Source organism: Phasianus colchicus, chromosome 1 (assembly GCF_987193195.1).
Source record: "Phasianus colchicus chromosome 1, bPhaCol1.hap1.1, whole genome shotgun sequence".
NCBI classification, from domain to species: domain Eukaryota; kingdom Metazoa; phylum Chordata; class Aves; order Galliformes; family Phasianidae; genus Phasianus; species Phasianus colchicus.
In genome coordinates, this window is record NC_143436.1 from 34,148,857 (window position 1) to 34,175,701 (window position 26,845).

A 26,845-nucleotide genomic window follows, 5' to 3' on the forward strand; every position below is an offset into this window, starting at 1 on the left:
GTATTGAAATGCTGCAATGAGGTCACCCCGCAGCCTTCTTTTCTCCAGGCTGAACAAGCCCAGCTCCCTCAGCCTGTCTTCATAGGGGAGGTGCTCCAGTCCCCTGATCATCTTCATGGCCCTCCTCTGGACCCTCTCCAACAGCTCCCTGTCTTTTTTGTACAGGGGGCTCCACACTTGGACGCACTGTTCCTGGCCATGATTGACAGGAGATCCATCTCAACTGATATTTTCGCTGGGAGACACTAAAACGTTTTCCTCCATGGCTGCTTATTTAGAATCTAAGAATCATCTAGGTTGGAAAAGACCTTCAAGACCATCAAGTCCAACCATCATCCTGACATACCGAGTTCCATTTAGAACATTTAAGTATTTGTGTGATCATGGCACCTGACAACCCTCATCAGCAGTTAGGCTGCTGCAGTGCTAAGGCACAAAATACTCTTAGAGGTGAGGAGCCCAGGTTCAAGCCTTGGGGCTGGGCTGGGCAGAACAGGGATGCTGTTCACAGCAACTGATGTCATCTACTTGGACTGGCGCAAGGCCCTTGACATGGTCCTGCACCACATCCTTATCTCTAAATTGGAGAGATGGATTTGAAGGGTAGACTATTTGGTGGATAAAGAATTGTTTGGATGGTCATAGCCAAGGGGTTATTGTCAACGGCTGAGTGTCCAGGTGGAGGCCAGTCATGAGTGGTGTCCTCCAGAAGTCCATCCTGGGACCAGTGCTCTTCAGCATCTTTATCAATGATGTAGAGGATGGATCAAGTGCACCCTCAGCAAGTTTGTGATGACACCAAGCTGAGTGGTGCAGTTGACACAATGGAAAGAAGGGATGCCATCCAAAGGGACCTGGACAGGCTTGAAAAGTGGGCACATGAGAATTTTAACAAAGCCAAGTGCAAGATGTTGGACTTGGGTCAAGGCAATCCCAGATATGAAAACAGACTGGAAGAAGAACTCCTTGAGAGCAGCTCTGCTGAGAAGAACTTGGGGGTCCTGATGAACAAAGAGCTGGACATGAGTCAGCAGTGTGCACTTACAGCCTGGAAGGCCAGCTGTGTCCTGGGCTGCATCAAAAGAGGGGTGGCCAGCAGCACCAGGGAGGGGATTGTCCCCATCTGCACTGCCCTTATGAGATCACAACTCAAGTTCTGCATCCAGGTTCAGGGTCCCCAGCATAAGAATGTAGAGCTGTTGGAGTGGGTACAGAAGAGGGCCACGTACATGATCAGAGGGCTGAAGCACCTCTCCTATGAAGAAAAGTTGAGCAAAACGGCCTTGGAGAAGAGAAGGCTCTGGGGAGATGACACTGCAGCCTTCCAGTACTTGAAGGGAGCTTACAAGCAGGAGGTGGACCGACTTTTTTTACATGGTCTAATAGTGACAGGACAAATGAAAATGGCTTTAAACTAAAAGAAGAGAGATTTATGTTAGATGTTAGGTGGAAATTCTTTACTTAGAGGGTGGTAAGACACTGGCACAGGCTGGATGGGGACCTGGATAGACTGTTTGGTGGGTGGCAATCCTGCCACAGAAGGGGCTGGAATTGGGTGGGCTTTAAGGTCCCCTCCAACATAAGCTATTATATGATACGATTCTGTGATGATGTGATGATGTGATGCAGGTATCCTCTGTTGTGGTGGAAAGCTGGGAATAAGATATAAATCTTGAAATTTTGTATGAGATACAAAAAGATTTCTATGCTGTAGAAAAAGAATCAACCATCCCTGCTCCAAGAAACTCAAAAATCCCAAAGAGTTCAGTCAACCTGGGTGGGACTTTAGCAACAAAAGAGATCATTTTTCTCCTCTCATTTATTTTTGTTCTCTCTTTCTCTCCACTTTCTGTCAAATGGCATTTCTTCTAAGCCACACTGTGCTGGGATCAGTTAAATTATCCAAACACTGAAGTCTGCAGTGTGAAAGTGTGAATTGATAGCAATGGTGGAATGTAGCAGCCATGTAAGGACCTTGGTTTGATGGAGGGGTTTTACAGGAGAAGCAATACTGTTATTTATAAGAGTATGTCCCATACTCAAGACAGGATCGTATCTCTAGAAACTTCTATTCAGCAAGAAGTGTGAAAGCATACATTTGTTACAAAAGGTGCCTTTTGTAATTTCCTCTCAATTTTCCCACACTCCAGTGGTCTTCTGCTCACAGATTCACTTTTTTAATCCTGTGGGGGAGAGAGAGAATCAAGGGCAGCTGTGTTTCCCCTAAGAGAAGTGGGGATGTACTGATTAATTTCTGTAGGGTTTTAAATAGTGCTTTGCTCTTCTTTCAAGTGCCAGCAGAGATTTAAGACAGCCAGTGACATGTCCTCTCTGGTATGCAGCCTTTAACTGTATATCCCTGTTGCTGGAGGGCTCACTTTATTCATTTAATAGCAATTTATCAATTGTGATAGACTTGCTTTGCTGATGATTGTGCATCATGTGCATCATGGTTGTTTTACCATAAAACTCAAGCAGCCTGACTCATGCTACAACTGAAGACAGCAAACCAGCTGGGAAATGTACACACAGGAATTTGCAAATTACACCAAGTTGTACCAATTTTCTTTCCTTCCACTGTCTAATCAGACACTGATTGTTTCTTCATGTACGTCTCTTTTCTTTCTCTGTGCCCTATAAAACAAGCTGAACTGATTTTACCCAGATGACCCTATTTTCCTGCTGTTATTTTAAGATTATAGCAAACTGCCTTCTATTTAGTAGAAATAACATTTTCTTGTCTCTGTGGAGGTTCTCTAGCAGGCACCCAATCCCAGCATAGACATAATTAGACTTTTACTGAATTTCTGCCTCAGCAAAGCTCTCTGTCACACAGTGTGCTGTCCAAATACCTCTCTGTAGGATATTACCTCACCTGAGTGCCTGTGTCTTAAACCTTTATACCCTTTTGTTCAAGATTTTTGACTGTCACTGTATTAAAGGTTGAGTGAAAAGGATTGCGCTTCCAGGAGCAGAGGAGAGAGGTGTACTTCAAATGTCTCTTTGCTTTCCATTTTAGAGCAGGAAATGCTCTTTGTTCCGAGTGAAACTTCACATCCAGCTACACATACCTGCACAGTTTATGGTGTTTGACACCGCCTTTGACACTGGCTCGTGACTTTTGAGGTCTGACTTCCACTCCTCACAACATGAACTACCTGGGACCAAATTCACCAGCGGATTTTCACATCCAGTGTAAGACTTTGGGCAGTTGAACACAGCTTACACTGGCTGTTGAAAGGATCAATCCTTTGAACTACTTTGATGCAGCCTGTGATGCTCTGCCACCTGGTGAGCTGAGAAACACCACAAAGGCACATGATTCTTTCCTTTGGCCCTCAGCGGCCACACTCACTCCCCACATGCAGTTCCCACTGCTGCCAGTATTTGTGGTGGAAAAAAAAGACCACTTTGCTGTTGATTTTCAATAAAGCATTTACAAACATGAAATATAGAGGGGTTTAGATAATGTTTTTGATGTGATTAACATTTTAGTACTGTTTTCTCCACCATCAAAGCGTTCTGTGTGGTGAGATGGAGGTCAGCCTCTTCCCCATTCCCAGCAGTGTATGCTCCCTCAGCCAAAAGCTTGCTATATGTTCCAGAGCACCCACATTCCATCAGAGGAAACCCCTCCCGCTCTGCTCCTCCAGCTCTGATAGAATCCCTGGTCAGGTCAGGGATGAATGACTTCAAGCTTCAAGGAGATGGCCGCAAGTTGTATCAGAAGAGGTTTAGGTTAGACTTAAGGAAGAACTTTTTCTCTCAGAGAGTGGTCAGGCACTGGAATGGCCTGCCAAGGGAGGTGGTGGAGTCGCCATCTCTGGCAGTGTTCAAGAGGCGTCTGGACGAGGAGCTGCGAGATCTGGTTTAGTAGCTTGTGGTAGCAGTGAAGACAGTTGGACTGGATGATGTTATAGGTCATTTCCAACCTTGTGATTCTATGATTCTATGATTATCTCCAGCCAAACACCTCTTCTCAGACTATGTGTTCTGCGGTGTTTTTCCCCCGGGGCCCATTGCATGTCTGCAGCATGCCTGATGCACACCTCTTAGGCTGGACCCTTCAAGAAGAAAAGGCAAACTGTACTGTTCAAAGAGCAGTGTGTAAGCAGGAGTGGACTGCGCCTGTTGTTTCATGCCATGAGGGGGAGAGCACTTCCCTAGCACATATAAGAATTGGGCTTGGTTGCCTTCTCCACTTGTGAGAACTTGAACCTGTGTGTTCTAGCTCCCAGACGAATAAATGCTGGAGGTGTCAGTGTGGGGTTGGCTCACCTCCATTTTAAATCATCCCAGCATGAAACCTTTCAGTATTCACAGGGATAGTGACACTGAAGGAAACAAGTTTGATTCAGAGTCTTAGAATGAATGTACATCGCTTTCATAGACCTCACTTCAGTGTGGGAAGTGTAAATCTCCCACAGAGTTTGTTCACAGTGTTTCAGCCACTTAATCGCCAAATAACGAACTGCAGCACTGTAGAAGAGCACTGCATGTAGTATCTGGCAGTTTGGAACTACTGATCTGCATAGTTACAGTTATTTCTCAAACTTTCATTTACTCAGCTCTCTGCAACTCCTCAGGTCACTCAGTGAAGCATGAGCTTCTATCTAGCAACATATCCTCTATCTCCACACTGGTAATAGATTTATTCACTCTCCCACATCTGCTATCTTACACTGACAGTAACTTGTCTGTAGACAACAGTGGTAATGGACATGCACAAAGCATGTTTTGTCTTTTAGATTTTCCCTGGACTGCTTTGAGCTGCCATACCATTATACTCCAGTAAGATCATGCAGACACTTAGAAAAGGACTGAATTTGCACCTTCCTTATTGGTGAGCACAATGCCTTCCTCAAAGCAGCAGGTGGCTGGAACCACTTACTCAAGTTTAGTCCAGTAATTTCCCTCTGATAGTTGCATTTACTGATATTTAACTCCTGAGAAGCTAACAAGGCACAGCCCACAGTATTAAGGGCACTCTGCAAAATGTTGGGAGAGCTGTTCTCTGCCTTCATAGTTCTAAAGAAGGCAAATGAAAGCTGGCCCTATTAGTTCTTAGTTCAGGTAAGGGGCCTGCTGCTGAACCACACTAGTACATGAAGGGTATTTTCAGAACTGTTTTATGAATAGGATTTATAATGATAATTTGATATATATATATATGTTTTTTGGTGGGTTTTTTTGTTTTGTTTTGGTGAAAGTGCTCACAGTGCTGTACTATCCTTTTCTGGGGGGAATCCCTCCAACTACTAGGGTATTGGTTTACAGGTTTTTCCAACTGGTTTGAAAAGAAAGAAGACATATTTTTCAGCAGTTACAGGCTGATAGCAATTAGGAATAACGAAGTGCAGATGGTTTGGGTTTCTTCTTTCACCAAAATCTGCAAATAGGGTATTTCCACAATGATTAGTTAAAAGAATGGAGTGGGAGTGTAGCAAGCCAGTTTTCATAAAGCACTTTTTTTTTTTCTGCCAAAGAGTGCTTTTTTTTTTTCCCTTTCTACGGAAATCCTCTTTCAGTACATATTTTGATGCAATCCTTATTTATCTAATGCCTATTTACACAATTAATTCAAGCTGCTTATTGCTGAAAGCTCTCACAGATAACAACTTGTATATACAGTGGGGTAACCCGATGAGACTAAATGGAGCAGACCTACTGGGCGGCTCAGTAATGCTCAAGATTAATCTTTGTATCTGACAATTAAGGAGTTAGATTAAACTAAACAAGACTGAAGCTGAGCACTGGCAGTAGAGCTTACCACGTGAGCTCATGAGGTCTGTCACTTACTCTATCTTGACCAATCCTGTTAGCAATTCCCAGCTCTGGTCCATATATCAAGGAATATGAAGGAAAGAAAGGAACTGATTGTCTGTGCTGTGTGATCAGCAGGAGAAGCTACAAGGTTCCTTTAAGAACATAAATTCTGCCTTGCTTGGTGATTCTGTCAGTGAGGCTATTAAAGCCACAGCTTAAGGCCTGCTTAAGAAATACAGAGACAGCAAGAAGGAAAATAGGGTAGGTCTCTGTGTCAAACATATCACCAGCTTTCTGAGTCACTAATAGCTTGAAAATAGATTGCCATGGTTACATCTGAATGAGTGCTCTGTACAGAGACTCACAAAGTTGATATCTGCCACAGAGTATCATATCACTTTAGTAAGCACAACAACCAGCACATAAACAGCTGTCTGTAATATGCTGGGGGAAAAAAAAAGAATAGCATTACTGTAAGGAATCTCAATATGAGTGATTTAAGAATGAGACTCATAAAGCCAGAATGGAATGCTCTTGAAACTATTATTACAGATGATGCTGCACTAACTAGCATAATACTGCATCCAATATTGGGGCTTTCTAGTCCTGGAAAAAAAATATATTGAATATATTGAAGGAGAGAAGAATGAACTGTATGACAAAAGAAGCCATCATTGGTTACATTATGCTGATCATGTTTCAGTGCTTGCCACAGAGCAGAATCTCAGCCACTGCTGCAGATTTGGTAATTACCCACAGACACAACTCAGACAAGGTTTTCACTTTTGTTTTTGGTATTGTTTGAGGGTGGGGAGGAATATGGTTTAGTACCAGAAATACCTAAATCAAGATTGGACTTTGTTCTGAAAGAAAATATTCTGACCCAAAGCAGCCATTAGCTCCTGAAATCTTATCCTCTGCATAATACAGGAGACCAACCTAGGAGATGATAGTGGCTTTTTCTAGCCTTAATAAGTACAAGCATTAATATAGGCTAGCGGCATAATTTACTGCTGATGCCAGATGCCCAAGCTCTTGGTATTCTCAGTGTAAAAACTGTAAGCTAAACTTTAAAAATAAATGTGTTGTAATGTCTTTTATAAAATTTTGTCTTCAGTAGGAGGCACTCCGTTTACATATTCCTATATATGCTTTATATTACTTAGACAGAGATCAGCAGTATTTCCTAGCATCTAGATAAGGTAGAATGTAATGGTGAATATGAGAACTGTTTTCACATAACTAAGTTTGAAAAAGGGAATTACTGTCCAGACAGCCAACACTCCACCAACACATATGCTCCAGAGACCAGAAGTCAGGATATTCATGAAAACAGCAGAGGAGCTGGCATGGTGTTGAGTGGTTCTAGAACCAGTGCTCTTTGTCATTTGATTTTTGTTTTCTTCTACCAGCTTCACTTTCCTGCTTCTGGTCAAGACAGAATGTCAGGCCTGCAGGCTGCAACTAAATCATAGAATCATTAAGGTTGAAAAAGACCTTTAAGCCCAACCATTCACCCACCACCAATATTTCCCCACTAAACCATGTCCCTTAGTACAACATCTACATGTTTCTTAAACACCTTCAGGGATGGTGACCCACCACCCCCTGAGCCTCCTTTCCAGTGCCTGACCACTCTTTCAGAGAAGAAATTTTTCCTAAAATCCAATCTGAACCTCCCCTGGTGCAACTTGAGGCAATTTCCTTTCATCCTATCATTGTTATGCAGGAGAAGAGGCCGACTCCTGCCTCACCACAACCTCCCTTTAGGCAGCTGCAGAGAGCTATATGTCTCCCCTGAGCCTCCAGCTCTCCAGACTGAATAATTCCAGTTCCCTCAGCCACTCCTCCTAAGTATATTTACAAACTATGTATTCTGTTACCACAGTGAATAATAATGGTAATTATTATTAATAATGATGGTTATGTCAATAATAATACTAATTGCACTAAAATAAAATGTTGGAAATTACATTTTTCCCCTTGAAAAAAAAAAGAGATTAGTATCTTGTAGGTTCAGCATTGTGAAAGATGAACTAATTTTCATTCTGGTTTGGCACTGAGATTCCCAGATTTTATACAACATCATGAAATCAGTAGTATGTGAGATTCACTGTTGCACATGAAATATCAAAAGGAACTTGAAAGGTTAGCAGAGTGATTGCTTTTATTTTGCAGGCAAAACATGGATCCTGCATCTATCAGCCAACCAGATGAGTTAATCAAAATGCCAACTGGTCTTCATTTCATTGGCATGTAACTTTTGAACCTTTCTTAAAACAAAACAAAACAAAACAAAACAAACAATTATACTGCTTGGTGTATCCCTCAGTCTATTTGCCATAGGAAATAGTGCCTTGACTCTTCCAAAAATACCCTATCCTAGATTTCTCATCAACTGTATGTCCTTAGGCATTCTTATTTTAATCCTGTCACAGGAAAAAGAAGGAAAGCAAAGATTTCTACAAAACACCAGAGTTAAGCTACTTTGAAATAACCAGGAGTATGTTGATAAAAGAATAAAGGAAGGGAGATTCAAGATAGGACTGAAGTGCATTCAGAATTGGTTCGTGCTCAGCAGGGCTTCTGAAAGGACATTTGTGGGAGGAAGAGTAAATTCACACTGAAGTGGAAGAAAAAGGATTTCATCTTTTCTGATAGGAACAATGCTCAGAAGCTTTTCTTGAATCCTAGTGACAGTATATTTAACAATGCTTTTATTTGTGTTTTTATTTTAAACCGTCTTCTGTCATTGGTGGCGATGGGCCTCAGCTGATGAGCCTGACTTGAACTGACTAATCTGTTAAATTTCTTCATCTTAGAAATATTCTTCATCTCGAGTCTTCTTCAGAGCTTAATGCTCCTCATGACAGGATATAACATGTCATCTCACCGTGACACACCTCGGTGCATTTGCCTGCAGTTCAGGCCCACGGATGGCAGCAGCCCAGGCCGTGCCCCTGGCTCCCCGCAGCACAGGGCTGGCAGGCCCATACCCGCAGCACAGCCGTGCAAGGCAAAGCTCCAGCCTGAGCCGTGTTTGCAGAAGGGGCTTACACTTCAGAGATGTTTTCATACCTCATTTCATGAGCGCAGGGTTCAAGTCAGCAGGAGTCCAGCAGTGTTCAGAAGGATGAGAAAGGCTGGGATGGTGGACACAGTGAACATGGTGGCACTGCTACACCATGCCTAGGCTGACATGCTGAAATGATCTGACTGCACCAGCTCTCCCTCTGTTTCTATTTTCAAGACAGCTAAATTTGCATTCTCACTGTAGACGTTGTTTCACGGCACAACTTTCCACATGGCAGGTGGTTTTCTAGTGAGATGACATTTTGTTCTAGTGAGATGACATTTTGTTCCTAATTAACGTATGCAGCTCTTTGCTAAGGGTAGGTGATCAAAACAAGCCCTGCCAAGAAGAAAGGAAAAAATCACCCACAGCTTGAATGCTGAGCTGCCTTTCTTAACTGCTTCAAACAATTGGTTCAGAAGACTACATAAAAGATCTCCTTCCTTCCTATTCCTTTTATGCCTGTTAGACTGTGTTTATACTACAGGATGATGCACAAGGTGAGGCCACTGTTCAGCACACTGCTCTGAGAGATTTAGAAGGGCAGCAAGCCTCTCTGATCTTCCCTGTTCTTCCTCAACATTCTTGTTTAGTGAAAATTAATACTGAGTTGCTGTTTATTGTCAGAAAAATTACAAATCCATCCACAGAAATAAGATTTGGAAGAGGATAACCCGTACATGCTCATGTTCCCCTTTAGAGAACAGAAACCAGAGGACAGCAGGTGGCAATAGATGTAGGCTGCATTAGCAGAGCTCTGTAAAACACTGCCCTGAAAACAAGGTAGGGAGTCTGGGTCATTTACGAGAAGAAGAAGAGGTGGACTCTCCTGTTTAACAAATCCTGGCTTCCAACCCTGGCTTTTACAAGGATACTGCATGGTCAGGAGATGCTCCTGCTCAGCACTTGCATTCACACCCCAACAGTACAGTGCAGGATGTTCATTAGGAGCAGTGCTTCAATTATCTTGCCAGAAGCTCAACTTCCAGAAAGCTGGCTATAATCTGCTATATGCAGACACAAGACATGCTGTTTTTAAGTTGAAGTACAGGTTAGTCTGCACATGTGGAGACTGCTAATTTTCACCTGCAAGCATACAGCAACTTTGATACAGGCCTGTCTATAAGCTCTTCATGAATGGACCATGTAAGTACAGCAGATACTTAAGCTGTTGAAAGCTTACTCTGAACTATTCCTCAAACGTGGAGTTTGCTTCAGTTGCCTGCTTTGTGCTATTGTCTCTCAGCAAATACAGTGGGCTGTGTGTACCCTGACATCCTGTAGACTGAACAAAAGGCCACAGATCATATAAAGAAAGCCTGTGCTGCTGCATCCACAGGTCTGTGACTTTAGCCAGACATTCGAGGATGCTCTGGGTACATCTGCATTGTCATGTTAGCACCAGCATGTAGTCAACCAGAGCTTCCTTATTCTTCATACTGTGTTATGCCTCACTCTCGTGCCCTGTTCTGAAAAAAAACCAACTGCTTTTACCCTCATAAAACTCATATAGCCCAGAAGAGGATGGGACTGGTTCACACACGTTCAACATTCCCAACAGTATGGATGCAGCAGATTCTGAAGGTTTGTACATGGCAGAACCACTTCAGCTTCTGTGCACCAAACAAGCTGGACAAGTAAAGCAACACAGACGCTGCTCTGCTCACCATTCCTGTACCTGGGAAACAAGAATGGTGGCTGCTGCTATGATAGATGCAACTCCCAGTGCAAGCAGCTGGAAAGCTCATGTACCCCTAACATGGCCCCTCCCCTCCTCCCACCACAGTCCTTTGTGACACCTAGCAAGAGAGATGTGTGGTGGGCCAGACACAGTTCGGTCCAGGAATGGTCAGAAGAATAGAATTTCCAGACCTGGAATAAACAGATCTGGAGAGTAAGAACATCAGATGTGTGCCCACGGAGGTGCAGTCACCTACTGGAATGGAAAATACACAGTGGGCAGGAGAAAAGTGTAACCTGCTCTTGGGACAAAGAGAAACTGTTCTTCATCTGACTCATGAGACTCAACTCAAAGGGTTTTTTTTAATCTTCTCTCAGTCCACTACAGGGGGAAGTTACTAAAATATGAAAAGATGCTGGGATAAAGGATATCACTGTGTGCTCAGCTGGGAAATCCACGCTAATATCCTTATGAACTTTTAGCTAAGACACAGCAGTCTCTTTTTCTTACCTGATAGTGTGAGGAAAATTATCTTATTTGTCCTCACAGTACGAGTTAAGAAAAATGAGCTTATTCATGCATTTGCAATAATTAATGATACACACATAAAATGAGACTTTTGCCCCTTCTGTGAGCAAAAGCTTAACTTGCAGAAGGATCCTTTTGAACACAGTGGAACTAAACTTATCAATAGCTTAGCACAAAGCCTTTTCGTATTGCTTTGAAGCTGTTTATGAAGGTCTTGCAGCAGCAGAGAATAAAGTCACCTTTCTCCTCTCCATGCTCCTTCATTACAAGTTCCCCAAGGACCACAGAGAAGCAAAGAAAATATTAAACACTCATTTCAAAAGGTTAATATTTGTGCATGGAGACTTTCAGTGGATTTTTGTAGAAAGGTATTGGAGACTTTGTTGTGTTTGTGTACATAAATTTTAGAATATCACCCACTCAGATACAGTCCGTGGCTGTTCTCTTTCTCCAAATTTTAATTCAAAATGTATTCCTCCTCTACTTCATCATTTTATCATCAGACAGCTTTAAATAACTCTTCATTTTGAGAAAATTACAGGGTACAGTGGACTAAATATGATATGCAATAATCCTTAACATTGTCATAGAAGTATGGGTAAAGCTGCCTCTTTCTAATTATACCTTGAGGAGTTCCTCATTTAAAGCATATGTGTTGTCTTCTTCATTAAAGTCAGCAGCTATGCTGAATCACATTTCTTTTCTTGACATGTATTATGCAAAATGGATTTTTAAAATGTGACCTTGCCTCACTTAATATGCTTTACTTCTCTGGGTTCTGTTGTGATCTGGAACATTATAACTATCTACTTATTCTTCGCTTTCTTCCCAAAGTCATTTCTAGTTTCTTCCTTTTGAGGGATAAAAAAACCCCACAGAATTATAGGTTCTGGTAATTTTAACTTTTTCTTACTACTTTCAGTGATAAGAGACTTCAGTTTTAATCATCTAAGCTGCTTTTATTGCTTTCTAAAAAGCATGCAGAGAGGTATTTTGACCCGGACGTGCCTAACCCCATCATCATCATTCCCCCTTCTTATCCTCCTCAGAAGACTCCTGATATCCCAGCTGGAATCCAGTTTGGAACTCAGCCCTCCATTCCTCCCAGACACAGAGGAACCCTGTCCCTGGCTCACGGTCACAGGATTACCATGACTGCTACTGGGGTCTGCAAATACAGCAAGTCCAAAAGACAAGTTTGGTAGGCAGAAATCCAGGGGCATAGCGAGATCCACTCTGGCTCAGCGATGGGGAATTTGTTTGGGGCACAGCGTCAAAGGAAGGTCTGAGGGAAGCAGGACTCCGTGTCTATGGAGTAGAGTGCCACTGCCAGCAGTGCTGGAAATCCCACACAAAGGCTCTGCTTCTCAGCTGGCTGGTGTCAGGAGGAAAGAGGAGAGAGAGAACAGAGCTACAAAAGCTTTCTTATGCCTATTCCTTCAGGATGCCAAGGGACCTACACAGTTTTACCTCCATACAGCAACAAGGAAGTGTAGTGCTAGACAGATATCATCTTGTGTCTCACTTCTCATCTGCTCTCTACTCAACAACCAGGAATCCATCTTGAAAGACAAAATTTAAAATGGAAAACAGCTTAGTGTGATGAAGATACTCTTTGGCTCATGCATAAGAGTCAGACTTTGAAAATATCTGAACTTCAAAGAGCAACATGAAAATTGTATTGTTGTGGCAGGGCACAGGAAAGGAGAATGAGATGAGGTATCAGGTAACTATGAAGCTAGGTGAAACCAGAGCCCTGATGCAACAGAATCACCTCACATGAGTGCTGCAGTCCCCATGTTCTGGTCTGATAGTAAAGTTCAGCTGGGACGTTATGGTTACCATTTACTATCTGGTTTGATATATATTACTGAACAAGCTACTGACAACAGAGGTGAGGGATAAAAATCTGTTTTTCCCAGCAAAGAGAATACAGAATATTGACAAGCAGAGGACTGTTTTCATCAGAATGCAATTTTCTCCTCACCTCTGAGTCTGCTTTCTGTAAAAAACATTTTCTTCATTTTCCCTTGGCAAAGTTACCCAAAACAAACACCTACAGCTTGAGCTGCGCAATGTATGAACTTTCAAATATTCATTTCCAGAATAATAATTCCACAATCACATAAAAATTTTAGTTGCCTTACTAACAACAGTTAATAAAAATGAGGTTTCTGGCAGTGAGAGAAATACTTCAGGTAAAATGCTTTCTAAACACTGCATATGGATTTATTGAATTCCTTTCTAGAAAGGGACATCAAGTCAGAATACCTTCCCTTTCTTCCCACTTCAGAGCAAGTTTTAGTCACTCTTTCAGAGTGTCTGTAGACTGACTAATCAGAAACTAAGAACTCCTAAAAAGAAAAGTGACAGAGGGCTTTTTCATTATCTTTATCTTTTTTGAAGAGCTAATGGAAGACAAACTGTTTAAGTTTGAAATTCTGCTAGCCCAAGGCAAACAAATTTTTTGATGTGTGAGTAAGGTACCATTAGTTCTTTTCATTATAGAAAACAGAGGACAAGTAGGACTGTGTGCCTAGGCTTGTAAATTTTCATGACAGGTTTGCATACTGGAATGATTCATGTAATGAAATAATGCTGGAACTTAATAAAAGAAATGCAGCTTCTCACATTATCTAGATACTCACAAAGATACAGAGATTTATTTCTTCCTCAAGCCAGCAAAAAGGTGCCAAATGACTTCAGAAGCTCTGGAATATGTAATTGGAGATAATTCAAAATTTCCTTCCACATTATTGCCTGCTTTGAGTGGTGATTTATCCTGGGCGTTTTTCTAGAAGAAGGTAGACAAAATACTTAACGCAAATGTCAGAAGAATCACTCTTGTGTTTCAATAGCAAAGTAATGTAAATTGGGAAAAAGTCTTGCCGTAAACAACAGCCTGGGCACAGTGCTGTTCTTACAAGAGGACGCAAGCAGACAACAGATGCCTGTCTCTATAGTGTAATATAAACATCACTGAGAGTTTGGCCAGACACCTATCTTGCTCTGTACACACTTGTCTGCTCATTCTAGCAGTCCCCTCAGTTCCCACTTTCAGACATGCAGAGGATCAGACACATTGGAGCAGCCACACAGCCGCTCTGGCATTATAATTAAACAGAGACTGCTTAGCCAGAAAGAGAAGAAAAGGAAAGAAAAGGTTTAATATCTACCAAGTTATACAATGAACTCAAACTTAAGCATGACAGGGCTTAGTTTATGTTACCTGGGCCCCAGAATGACATCTCAGCTGTCACTCTGTGAGTTGGCAGGAGAAGCTGAACACAGAAGTGCCTGTGAAAAGCTGATCCTCTTGGCACCAAAGAGCCACCTTCCAGGCAGGACCCAGCCACTGCTGGGAGCTCAGCCAGGGTTGACAACGAGCGATGCGTTCAGCTTCCATTACTCCTTGTGATTTTACCATTAATAAAACTCAGTGATCAGCCATGACCTGCTTTGGGAACAAAGGATGTAGGAATAAGAGGGGATTTCATCTTGCATCCCAAACCAAGTGACATTCCTGCCAAAATTCTCGTGGTAGCAGCTCACCCACCCTTCCTATCTCCTGCTAATTCCTACACTGTTGGCCACATTGGCCTGCATACATATCAGTTTTGTAGCTTTCCATTCTGATATTATTCTTTCTCCCCAGGGGCTGCATAGCCTCATACCTGACATTGTATGAACTTGGGAGATGCCTGACGCAAGCTCTGAGACTCTGTTTTGCATGCCAAATCCCTAAGGGCCATTACATCATCTGACTCACGGGCACTCGAGTCCTCTGTTGGGTTTAGCCAAAGGAAGTAGCAGCTTAAATCCATTAAAGAGAAAATTGGATATGAGATGAAAAAGTTTGATCGCATGGATAAATGTCAATATGCTGTGGGGCGTTTCGAGGAGGTACAGCTGCTGGTGCTCTTGAGGAGTCAGCCAAAGCTGCAGCTCTGCAGAGTGAACCTGATCTGACTTGCTCCCTGCAGCTCCCAGGGCTGAGTCATACTGATCAGCATGTGCAGTTTGGGTACAAAAACTATTCATTACATCACCTCCAGATCAGCTATGCAAGTAGAATGAACCTGGCACTCATTTTTAACTGGCAATGATTGTCTTTACCAACTTTTTCTAATTAGTGCAGATTCTCTCCATGACCTATTTTCAGGAACTAAGCAGTGCAGTCAGGATTAGCTAATGAGAGTCTGCACTTCTGCTTTTGTAAAATAATGAAGAGCTTGTCTGTAACTTCAGTTTTCCCTTTAGCTACTGCAAAAAGGTTACAGGTATAAAGCAGGCTGCATTCTTTCAGTGTTAAACAAGCCATCCTTTATACTTTTTAATCAAAGAATCTCTTCATTTCATTTCCACATTATCCTCTAATCTACATAGGGCAGATGGAATCTCACTTCCTACTACTACGAATAAGACTTGCACTCATCTTCTTCCTCTCATGATCTTGTCTGTCTGTCTTTCAGTGAATCTTATCAACTTCTCTGCCCAGCCACACAGTTCAGTGAGCAGAGCAGAGATTGCTTCACCAGCCAGCACTGCCTTCAGTCTAGCGGGCTGGACACTTTCTTGGGTAGTGAGATACAGGGGTGAATCCCTCTGGCTACGGCAGGTATGCCTTCTGGTAGAGCTCTCTATACCAGCAGGATTCTACACAGTGGAAAAGGTTCAGCTATGATCTGTTCTCTAAAAGAGTTAAGTGTAGGCATCAGGAGCTATCTGCCCCATACAGCCAGGATATCCAATTCCATGCCAGAAAGCTGAAGAGGGATCCCAAGCTTATCCCCCTCCACCCAAGTCTTGTGGCCTGCACGAGGCAGCTTTTGGACAGCACATAGGGTTTTCTGGTCTGCTGCTTCTCCACACACTCTGTAAAAGACAAGTAAATAGCTACGACTGCATTTGGCATTGCAGTGTTTGATCTACTGGGACTAAAATCTTAAGCTGGGCCAATATGTTCCTAAAAGGCATTCTCTGAAGTGCACTCTTCACTGAAAACCCTGAATCAATCCTTCACGACTGTTTTTATGACAACAGATACAATTTTAACACAATTTTGCACCAAAGCAAGAAATCCAACAACAACAACAACAACAAAAACTTGTGCCAAGTTGTTCTGTCTTGCTTTGCCCTGACTGTTCAGATGGAAGGCATCAGCTGCCAGGCCTCCCCTCCCCCTCCTCCCCCCCACCCAGGCTGCAGCTGCTTAGGAACTAACCACAAGGCTGAAGGATCTGGCTCTTCACTCTACTCCAAAGACCGAATTTTTCCAACTGCTGAGTCATGTCCTACTGCCATGGTTTTAGAATTTTTTCTTTATTTGTCCCTGTAGGTACTTTCAAGATAGGTAAGAAGGTTTGGGGGAAGGGAGAAGGGACAGACACAATAACTGTGCTTTTTAATAAAGTTCCCATCACTGTATCTTTAATAACATATATGCATGGTAAGTTTAACAAAATCCAATCCAAACACAGTAGGAAAAAATGTGTGACAAAAATTTAATGTTCATTCTGAGTATTAAGGAATTGTGCCCCAGAGAATCTGGCTTTTGTTCTCATGTAATCATGCAGGAAAAAAAAAAAAAAAGCTGTAGAGAGCTGAGTATGATGTGAAGGGATACTACTAATGCTATCCTCTCTTAGATCATCTTCCAGAGCTATTTTCTTAAAAGGAGCAACATAGCACTCAGTTATTTCCTGAGGCTTCTCTAATGGGCAATTAGCTGTAAAGACACCAAAAGAGCACAATGGCTGGACTTGGGCCCACACCTACCCTTTCCCTCTACCTACCCCACAACAACTAGGTTTTTGATAAAATATAGAAATAGGGTAGAACTACACTGAATGCCTATCTCCACGGTTTCAACTCAAGGAAAACTGCACCAGGTGGCTGGTAATGTTGGAGGCTCCCAACCTCACTAGAAACTTGCCCATGCAACTTGAAAATATTTGATATAGCTGAAATACCACATCTATCTGGGAGTTCTTTGAGCAACTCAGCATAATCTTTTGCCTAAAATCAGTCAGGATCCAGAGAGAAAAGAAGTTAATACCTAAGTTTCTTAAGACGTCCAGTCCAAGAGTTTAAGATGCTCAAACAGGCAGAAGTCCACAAAACAGATATGTAGTGAGATCACAACAGTTTTTCTATCACCCACCTTCTGGTTAAAGAATTCACTCCCAAAATAGGAGAGCTACTTCTAATTCACCCCATCAAGGTGAGCTGGAACAGCAGGGTGGCTCCCACACTGCTGGGTGTCCTGCCAGCATGGTACAGGGAATTGGTGACAATGCAGTGTCACCCTTTCCTGCTGAAGCTGGGCCTGTAAAGATTCATGAGATTTGCAATTCCTTCTCTGAGTGTGTTCTCCACAGAGGCCAGCATACTGAAGACTATAGACTGGAGTGTGCATCAGGTCTATGATTTTAAAAAGTGTTTTACTAACATGTCCTATTCTTAGCAGAAAGTTGGCAACACAGTATATACTGGATCTAATTTTTAGAGTGTATTTAGCTTACTGAATCCAGATGAAACATGTTGTAAATGACTGACATGCGACAAGACAGCCTGAGTATTTGTAGCTTCCCTTATGCAGAGTGGAGGTCCAAGAAACAGGAGAACAAAATGCCTCAATTTCTTGTCTCTGTGGGCACAGAGATGAATGAACAAACTGACAGACACAAAAAGCATCCTTTTGTTCCATGAAAAATGTTTTATAAATCCTATGAATCCTGAAAACTCGAGGGAAAGAAAACTGCTCCTGTATAATTATAATTGAACTGCAATACTGTAATGTATGCTTAGGAACATCAGAAGCACAAGATGCTTGATTAAGACAAGGCACATGGATGACTGGGGAAAGGAACTTCATTTTTTAATTAATACCATTTTAAAAGTGATCATGCAGAGCCGGTTTTTTAAACTCCATGATCATGCAGTATCAGAGAAATAATTAAAATCACTTACTTTGCAGAGCAAGGACAAACACAGTTGCCAGGCAACATCCTACGTACCTTGAGAATATAAGATATGTGTATAAGAATGCACATGATTTATGTTGTGCTGCTGTTGTATCTGATACCATTGCCTCTGATGCAGATTCTCATAGGCTGAGCCGCCATCAAACTACAGCCATCATGCTGACTCTTCTTGGTTTACCAGCACTATTCATCTGCTGCCAGCACATTTTTAAATCTACAACTTGAATCACTACTTAATATTCTCAAGCAGAAGTTGGTTAGAAAGGAACATTAAATTCCATTAATTAATTTTGTTCTCATATGAATTTATCAGTGTAATAATAATTTGTCAGTCAATAATTATTAATACACGTGACAGTTGAGGAAAAATAATTTAAGATATTTCCAAAATGCATGTCAGAATTTATCATTTCCCCAGAAACAACAAAGATTTCTGGGATATGAAAGTCACTGAAAGAATTACAACCAGAATTAGAAATACTGGAAACCTCATGAATAACTGTGCTGAATAATTATGCTGAATAATTGTGAATGTGTTACTTAGCCTGGATTAGACCTTGTTACCCATGTGGACATGTCTTCATTCACTGTCACACCTGAAAGCCTGTAAAAGGAGGCAGCAGCTCCTGTAGGTATACAGTGATTGCTCATCTGTGTGATGACAGCAAACCTGCACCTGTTCACATACAGTTAAACAGCTTGTATTTTGTGTTATATTTGCTGCAGCTATTCGATCTCAGAGAATGACATTGATAGGACGTTAATATAACAAATTTTCATCGTGGCTGTATAATCCATGCTGCCCAACTCAACGTGAACAAATGTCTGATATAAATATTTTCTTTCTGAGTTTTAGAAGCTTTGGTTGGTCTGTCGAAAACCTCCACCTCGCATCAGTTTGCTTTCCTCATCTTTCCACTTGAGGGAGCTCTGACATCTGAAATACTTTAAAATTCTAGACTGGAAACTGCACTGGAGGCCCTCAGGAAGTGTATTCTATACATCTTTGCCTTCTACACTTCTGAAAACTGGGGATTATGTTAAACAGGGGTTGTCTTTAGTAAAAATAATTTTTGAAGCAGTTATTGTCAACATAAGGCTTTTGGTTATAGGTGCACATGTGAGAAACATGACAGAAATAGTAATATATAAATATTCTGTTGCATATGTGTATGTAATATATTTATATATTATTCACTTTGAAAAAAATGTGCATTTTGTAATATTTGTGCCCCCGTTATTGTGACACTGTGCTACTGAACACAAATAATGAAAAGAAACTAAAACTAAGAAATGTGCAAAGAAATGCACCCCTCACAAAAAAGACAAAATAACTCAAACTCCCTGAATTCCCTGCCAATTATCTTTAATAGAGGATGTCTTCCTGGGCAACTGGATGAAAACTTGAAAGCTTTACTCTGAAGCCACAGTTGTGAAGCTGAGGTCATCATATTTTACCTTCAAACCTCTGTGTGTCTCCAGCTGATGAGAACTGGTGACCCAAACATGCAGAGAGGGTCAGCTGCAACCTGAGGATATGAAATGATATCAGGTCCAATAAGGGATGTGCATACCCACAGCATTCCTGCATGCCCAGGCCCTGGTGCATCCATGCCTCTGCTGCAGGGAAGCAGGCATGGCCTTAGGAAAACATAATAACTCTAAATTCACGCCAAACTTTGCATGTTATACGAAGAGAGCCTCTTACAGCCAGCAATAAGAAAATCTAAGGACAGAGAAATGTCTGAAGTTCCCTCCTAGCCCAGGGTAGGTGTTCCATATTCTGAGGGGAAGACTGCAGCAAGGACCACCTTCCCTTTCAAGGATCACATAAGTACAAGGTGTTTGAAAGAAGAGTTATTGGATTACCCGTGTCTTTTAAAACCCAGTGTTAGGAGAATGACATCCCGTTGCCTTTTAATTCAGTGAACAGCTGTCCAAGAAGTAGGAGGTCTCAATTCAGTTCATTCCGCAGCCTGAAGCCTTTCCAGCTGCCACCACCCAGCTCACACTAACAGCTGGGTGCAAAATGTAGAAATACCAGGTCTCAACTGCATGTCAGGGCCTGTATCCCTTCCTACCTCCACTTGCCTGGAGATCTGGCCATATGACACCCCCCTCCCACCCCTTCCATGATCCTGATTCATGTTTTTGCAACAGAAAAGCTACCAGAATGTACCTGGGGGAAAAAATAAATTGAGCACACTGCTACTACTCATAATTAGAGAAAATATTACAGAAATGACCTTTCTTTTTCCGCTCTTATTTCTCTTCACATATGCCTTGCTCTTGGAGAAGGGCACAGCCAGAGGGTGGGCCAAGGGGCTGAATCAGGGCAACAGCAGCATCCTGGGTAGACCATTAATAGCAATGCACTTTTTTAGCCTGATAGGCTGCAGCTGTTCCCACCCTTCTGGCCCACACTAATAAATATGCACGCTAGACGGATGTTTTTGCCAAAATGAACAGGGCTGACATTTGAAGTGTCATTGCTGGATTTCAAAATTAATGCCCTTTTGAGACAAATAAGGGCTGTTCACAACCTTTAAGCTACTGGCACAGACAGAAGCAGCCCCAAAAGCTGAGATTCTAAAAGACCTAGCTGGCCTATTTAGGCCATATAAAGATAGCAAGACTAGGAGTTACATACCCCTATTAAATGCTGGGGGTGCAATCCAGCAGCCTTATTCGTGTAAGCATTCTCATTAAAGTCAGCAACAGCATGATGAAGTATATAGGACTAATTTTTAAAAGTACAGTGTTCTCAATTCTCTGCTGTTCCTTCCAGCACAGTCTCTTCTTTTAAATTTACTCCAACTTCTAATGTTCTCCACTCAGAGTCATTAGCATGAGAAGGTCAGGAGTAATGAAGTGGCAGAAGTACTTCATTTTTAGCTGAGAACTGATTGAACAAACATAAACAATGCAAACGGAAAATTTAAAACCAAAAGCTAATTATCAGAGTTGCAATTATCTGCTCATCAGAGACTTGAATTGGCCCCTCAGGCTCACTTGGAAGAGCTCTCTCAAACACACCGGTGTTCTCCCACCAGGCTTGGAAAGAAAAGCTAAACCATAAAAGTTCCTAACACTATTCTGCACAATACAGCTGTTACATTTAAGAAGTAAGACAAAGATCCAGAATAATGCTGGTGTTTGTAAGCTGGCAGGTGTAAGGCACGTGCAGCTGCCTACATTTAGGTGTGCGATGCTTACAGATTGGACATTCAGATCATTATTCTGAGAACTGGCATATGGGGGCTTCAAAGGCCACCAACAGGCTGAAAGTAGCCCCACGGATAATGCAGTACTGGGAATGTAATTGTGCCTTCTCCTTCAAACCAGCAAAGATGCCTCAGTCTCTTCTCATTAAGTGAGAAAGTTACTACCCCAAATTCATTCCTCTTTGTAATTGCTAGTTGGGAAGTGAATAGCAACACCACGGGGAAAAGGATAATGTTCCCAATAACAGTAAAAGGCACAAATTAGACTCATAGCTTTCCATTTATCAGTTATGTCATTAGTCCTATTTAGCACCACTCAAAATGAAGAAATTAACAAGGAAACATTCAACTGCATTTCATGATGCTAAAGCCAGAGGACTAAATATTGACATACCAATTATTGCTTTAAGTCTCATGAATTTCTTAAACAAAGCAGCAACTAAACTAGTATCAGGAGGTTTGGCTTTGGTACTTTTCTTTTTGTTTTACAAGAAATAAAATGATTTTTCACATACCAAGTACTACCAATCCTCCGGGGCTGGAATCTTACCTTACCTTATTCAGACAGAGAGCTCTCTTTCATTTCAAGCCAGTGACTTTACCTGGAAGATTTTTTCTGTGATATCAACAATTCCCCACTGGATTCAGACGATCTATGTATTCTGTGCTGACAAAGCTGTCACATGCATTTGAACACAGCCAGTTTGGCTGTATACAACACATATATAGAAAGTTACCTAATTGTATTTTTCCTGAACTCTCCTTCAAACAGCAGGCCAAGAGGATTCCTTTCCAACATGACTACAAATAGTAAATGAACAAACAATCTGCAGATGCTTATCTGTGCATTTTAATTGGGAGCAAGACTGTTGTTAACATTCAGCATGTTACATTTCCAAAAGAGGATGTCCCTCCTGTCTGGTATGATTCCTGTTTGGGACAGTAAGGAAAAATGGAACAAAATCCATCCTAAAATAAGTATCTAAAATAAGTGAAGTGCAGTAATCACCACCAAGGACATACCCACATCTCCTGGCTGACTTCTGAAGGAAGTTAAATGACATGTTTAGAATAGGCATGTGCTTTTAGTTGCCTAAATTTAGGTGTGTAAAGCTAACAAAATGGGCACATGGATCATTGTGCCTGAAAGAAACCCAGCAATTTGTCAACAGACAAAAACAGTAATCCAAGGAGGTACACATTAAACCCCTAGGCCTTCTCTTCCAGAAGAGATGATGTGCACAGGAACTCACAAGCAATGCTCCTATGCCAGTGGTCAGAGTACTGTTCCTGGAAATGGAAGGTTAGTGACAGCTTAGCCTCACATAGCTTAGGTGAGGGAAATGCCTTTCCTGAACCACTGAAGTTCAGACAGCACGCAGAGCCTCATTTCACAGCTGTAGAGATCCAGCTGAATGCTTTAAAGCCACTCACTTTCAGGTCAGACAGGGTGAATTCCCAGCTCTTCTACAGCCAGTGACAAACCCCATTATCCCAGATTTTGTCTCCACGTCTCAGGAGTTTACGAGCACAGAGCAGCATTAAGTGCTGCACTGATTGGGATGGAGAAAAAAGCTTCAGTGGTTTTATACCTTAGATAAGCAACTATATTTACTAAAATAATCTCATTCCTGAGCAAATAGATTTGATTCTATAGAAATGTGCGTCTTATCAGTGACAAACATTTGAACAAGCTCATTGAATGCAGCTTCTTATTGTTTTTTCCAATAACAATCAAACGTTTCATTGTTTCAGTTAATGCTTGGTCTTTCATTTAGAGACTTACTGCCCAACAGTTAAATGACTGATTGACTGCATGATGAATTATTTCTGTCTTCTTTTCAGCCTAAAGAAAATTAGCGTGGGTTTTTGTTGTTTAAGGCTGCATTTCATTATGTGCTCACAGAGCTCGGTGATATTCCAGCCATCAGTTACATACGGTCTATTTTTATTAGCAGCACAAGAAATGAAATACCTCACAGTTCATCAGGCTGTGTAAATGAAATGCAATAACAAAGTCCTCAAGCAAGCTGAATCCAGCTTGCTCATGTTATTCCTTTTTTTTTGCACTGAGTGCATCAAGTATTGCAGGAACTGCTCTCTGTATAAACACATCTCTGCTTTATCATACATAATTCAGGATTTCCAGTTCCCTGATGGAGTCGATTATCTAACTGTACATTGAGGTATGGTTCACAAACTCTGCTCCCGTATTGTACAGCTGCAGTACCAACTGCAGTGCATCTTTTATACAACTCTGACTCTTCCAACAAAATATGTGCTCCCAGTCAGCTTTATTCTAATACATTTAAATGTCTGTAGTGTCCCCCCTGACAAGACCTGAATATGCTCTACATGCACTAATTTAGAGTTCACAGAATTACATCATGGATAACTAAGCATTTTGAAGCACCATCTACGGACACACGTACAACAGGACTGTTCCACACCGCTAGTACTTGCTGTTCTTGAAATTGATGGGAAGTCTGCAGAAACCCTTTCGGGGAAAAAAGACGTGAATTTCTGTAATAATCTCCTCTGTCCTATAAGTCACCTCAAATGTGGTGTTGCAGAGCCAGGCAGGGTCTATTCCTGTGCAATCACCCTCCTTGCCATGGGATTGCAGGCTGTGTAAATCAGTGCGGAATTGAGTCCAGAGACTTGAGCTGCCACGAACATCTTCAAAGAAGATTACAACCATGTAATAATGCACAATCCTTTGGCAATCCCTAAAGAAGAGCAGGGGGTGTGGGAGGGTGGAAATCAGATTTCTCAACCAGCTCAATCCTGGTTGTCCTGGAGGCCAACCCTAACTCAGGGATCCAGAGTACGCGCAGCCATGCTCTGAGTCAGCCAAGCTCAAGCCAGCTGGGAACACAAGTCCATCTCTAGCCATAGGGATCCTGCCTAGTGATCCGGCCATAGACAGGCAGCCCTGAGCTGAGCAGGCCGAATGCACCAACAAGAGAGAGCAGTCTCCAGAGGCAAACCATGGTGTCTGAACCTTCCCAGGCAATTGCAGAGAAACAGGAATTCTCTACCTGCTGCTCCACAGATAGGCACATCCTCTGACTGCAGCATCTAGCACAGAAGGAAAAGCATGGTATAGACATGGAAATCCAGTTCCCTGCACTGTTCCAGTCAGAAAAATCTGGGCAGTATTTCCCATGCTAGGCTTGGTGGCAAGAGAGGTCTTCATCCTTCAGCCTCCATAGAGGAGAAAGCAAGTAACTTCACGTTCTTAATCCGTGCCACATTTTGGGCACGGTTTGCACACCCAGCTCCCAGACCAGAGAGATGGGGACTGGCCTGACCTGAGACAGTAACCTGCAAAGCCTCACTTGGGGCATGAGGGAGCTTGACCAAACTCTCCACCCTCACCAGCTGCAGAAATACTGCACTCTGCACAACTAGGCGAGGTGCACAGCTAATCTTCTGTTAGTATCCTGTGTCCCACAGGAAAGTGGCCCACTGTCTTGCAGATCAGCCAGTCCCCAAGCTAACAGATGGACCAGAACAGCCAGAAAGAAAGATGTAAGCATCAAAAGGTGAGATGGAAATCAGAGTTAGGAGAGATTACGAAGACAACTGCTCTTCTGTCAGGACATCTTATTCAAAGGATGTAATTTAACCATACAGCTTGGAGTTAAATTAGCTTTCAGATTATATTTTTCCTGTTTCAGGTGATTTGGATCAGGATCAGCACTGAGGAGAGGCTGTACTGGCAGGGCAAGAGCAAGAGACATAATACAATTATATAGAACACATGAAAATAGTAAGGAGAACAAGAATCCTGCTGCCCTCAATCCAGTAGCAGGGGACAGAATGGTGCTTAATGATCTGAAAGATGAGTTGCAAAGGGTAGTAAGTGAACACTTACTAGTAGCACATTGAAGACATGGCAGAGGTTTGGAAGTGATTAGCTGCAATGCTTAGGCAATGTTTTATTAAGATTTAAATACAAACACAGGTAAGAATGTCAGCATTAACGCAGTAAGTGTGCCACTTCCCTCTGAAGGCCAGATCCACATAGCTCTAGAGCTCAGATCAAGCCAAATTATTGTGTAGCTCACTTACGCCCTTCCAGAGCAGATGATCCCACTGCTCACTCCAGTTTGTCCTGAAGGGTCGGGCCTGGTCACGTCAGGTCTGCCTATCCATGACATCTACAGATCCAGGATCTACAGGTATTTTATTTCAGTGTGTACTACCACCACACAAGAGCCACCTTTAAAAACTTTGCCTAAATGCTTCTGGACATACCTGAAGTCAGCAGGGCACTCCATGTCTCCGTAACTCCACTGCCTGCTTTTAAACTCCTCAAGGCTGATCTCCATGCAGCCCGAAGTCTGCATTCGTAGCCCTGGAATTTCACATTTCACTTTGACTCCAAGAATGACAGCTACACTCCTTGCCCATCAAATGGTAGCAATGTCCACCGTCCTTTGCTTTTTCCTTTCCCTGCAACTCTTCTCAGCCAAAGGCTGAATTTCAGGGCAGCCAGGGGGCAGGGAAAAGGGTTTTACAACCTGAGTCACGTTCGACTCCTTCAGTGGGTGACACCAAGCTTGGAGTATGGGACCTATAAACAGCATGGCTACTGGCTCTGCTAACTGCTGTGCTCAGCTCCTGGCACACACGCCATCATCTCAGCCTGCAGCACTGGCAACTCCTCATCCTCCGCAACCCCACAGGGCTGAGCCCGGTGCCAGCTCCGCAGGCAGAGATGGAGGCTGACCCCACGCTGCTGGAGTCACCCCAGAGCAAGGACGTGCACCCCCACCCGCAACTCTTTCTGCCCTTCTGGACGGACTCCTGCTCACTGCAGCGCTCGGCTCACGAGGTTTGCAGGCAGAGCCGTACACCACCGCTCACTGGCATCATTCTCCCAGCAGGGCCTCGGTCGCCGTGTACCACGCACAGCACTTCAAGGGAGAAAGATTTCGGGCGGCCTCCCACCCCGCTTTGTTTCCTCCCCACGAGAACCGCCAGGACGGGCGGTGAGAGCCCTCGGACGGAGCCGCAGCCTTTCCACAATACCGCCACGCCCCATCGCTGTGCGCGGGCACGGGGCAGCCGCGGCCCGCACAGAAAAGCGGCGGCGAAGCCGTGCGCTGCCCGCAGGGGGAACGCGGGGTCCCCGGCGGTCGCCTCTCCTCCCGATCCCTCCCGCCCCGCGCAGCTCTGCGGAGGCGGCACTGAGAAGCTTTAACTTTCCCCTGCGGCTCGAGGCCCCTCCGTCACCTCGCGGCCCCCTCGCACGCCGCTCCCCAGGCGGCACGCGGCCGCCATCTGCTCGCCAGGGCGGGGGGCGGCCCCTTCCCTCCCTCTCTCCGCCCGCCGGGCCTCCCGCCTCGGGGCAGCGGGGCACGGCGGGGCCTGCGGGCCCAGCCGCCGGCAGGGGGGAGGCTGAGCGGGCGCCACGGGGAGCAGAGCGAGCGACCGAGGAGGCGGGAAGGGAGGAGAGAGCGGCGGGGGGGGGAGGCGGGGAGAAGTTTATTCTCGGAGACACCTCTCCGGGGCGCGGCTGGGCGCCGCCCCGCGCCGGGGCTGGGCCGTGCGCTGGGCGCCGCTGCGCGGGGATAGC

General features: G+C 43.3%; 1 protein-coding gene and 1 long non-coding RNA gene across 5 annotated transcripts; one reads left to right on the plus strand and one right to left on the minus strand.

Annotated features, from left to right (window-relative positions):
* Positions 1-706: 706 nt before the first annotated feature.
* On the plus strand, positions 707-8,178 carry LOC149919491 (uncharacterized). 2 transcript variants are annotated; one of them, XR_016465413.1, is made up of 2 exons: positions 707-1,355; positions 7,945-8,178. XR_016465413.1 is itself a non-coding variant. In XM_090138314.1 (2 exons), the coding sequence occupies exons 1-2, from the start codon at positions 762-764 to the stop codon at positions 3,116-3,118; spliced, it is 693 nt and encodes a 230-aa protein (XP_089994440.1). In that variant the 5' UTR covers positions 707-761; the 3' UTR covers positions 3,119-5,011. The 2 variants fall into 2 exon arrangements, 1 of the variants encoding a protein (XP_089994440.1); XM_090138314.1 differs by lacking the exon at positions 7,945-8,178 and adding an exon at positions 3,020-5,011.
* A 3,619-nt stretch (positions 8,179-11,797) lies between these two features.
* On the minus strand, positions 11,798-26,690 carry LOC149919492 (uncharacterized). Of its 3 annotated transcripts, none has more exons than XR_016465420.1 (4): positions 25,522-26,690; positions 14,278-14,502; positions 13,697-13,842; positions 11,798-12,610 (listed from the first exon to the last, which is right to left on the minus strand). It is a non-coding gene; the product is annotated as an uncharacterized LOC149919492 (long non-coding RNA). The 3 variants fall into 3 exon arrangements; XR_016465433.1 differs by having other exon boundaries at positions 14,278-14,505; XR_016465428.1 differs by lacking the exon at positions 25,522-26,690 and adding an exon at positions 16,273-18,275 and having other exon boundaries at positions 14,278-14,505.
* Positions 26,691-26,845: the final 155 nt, after the last annotated feature.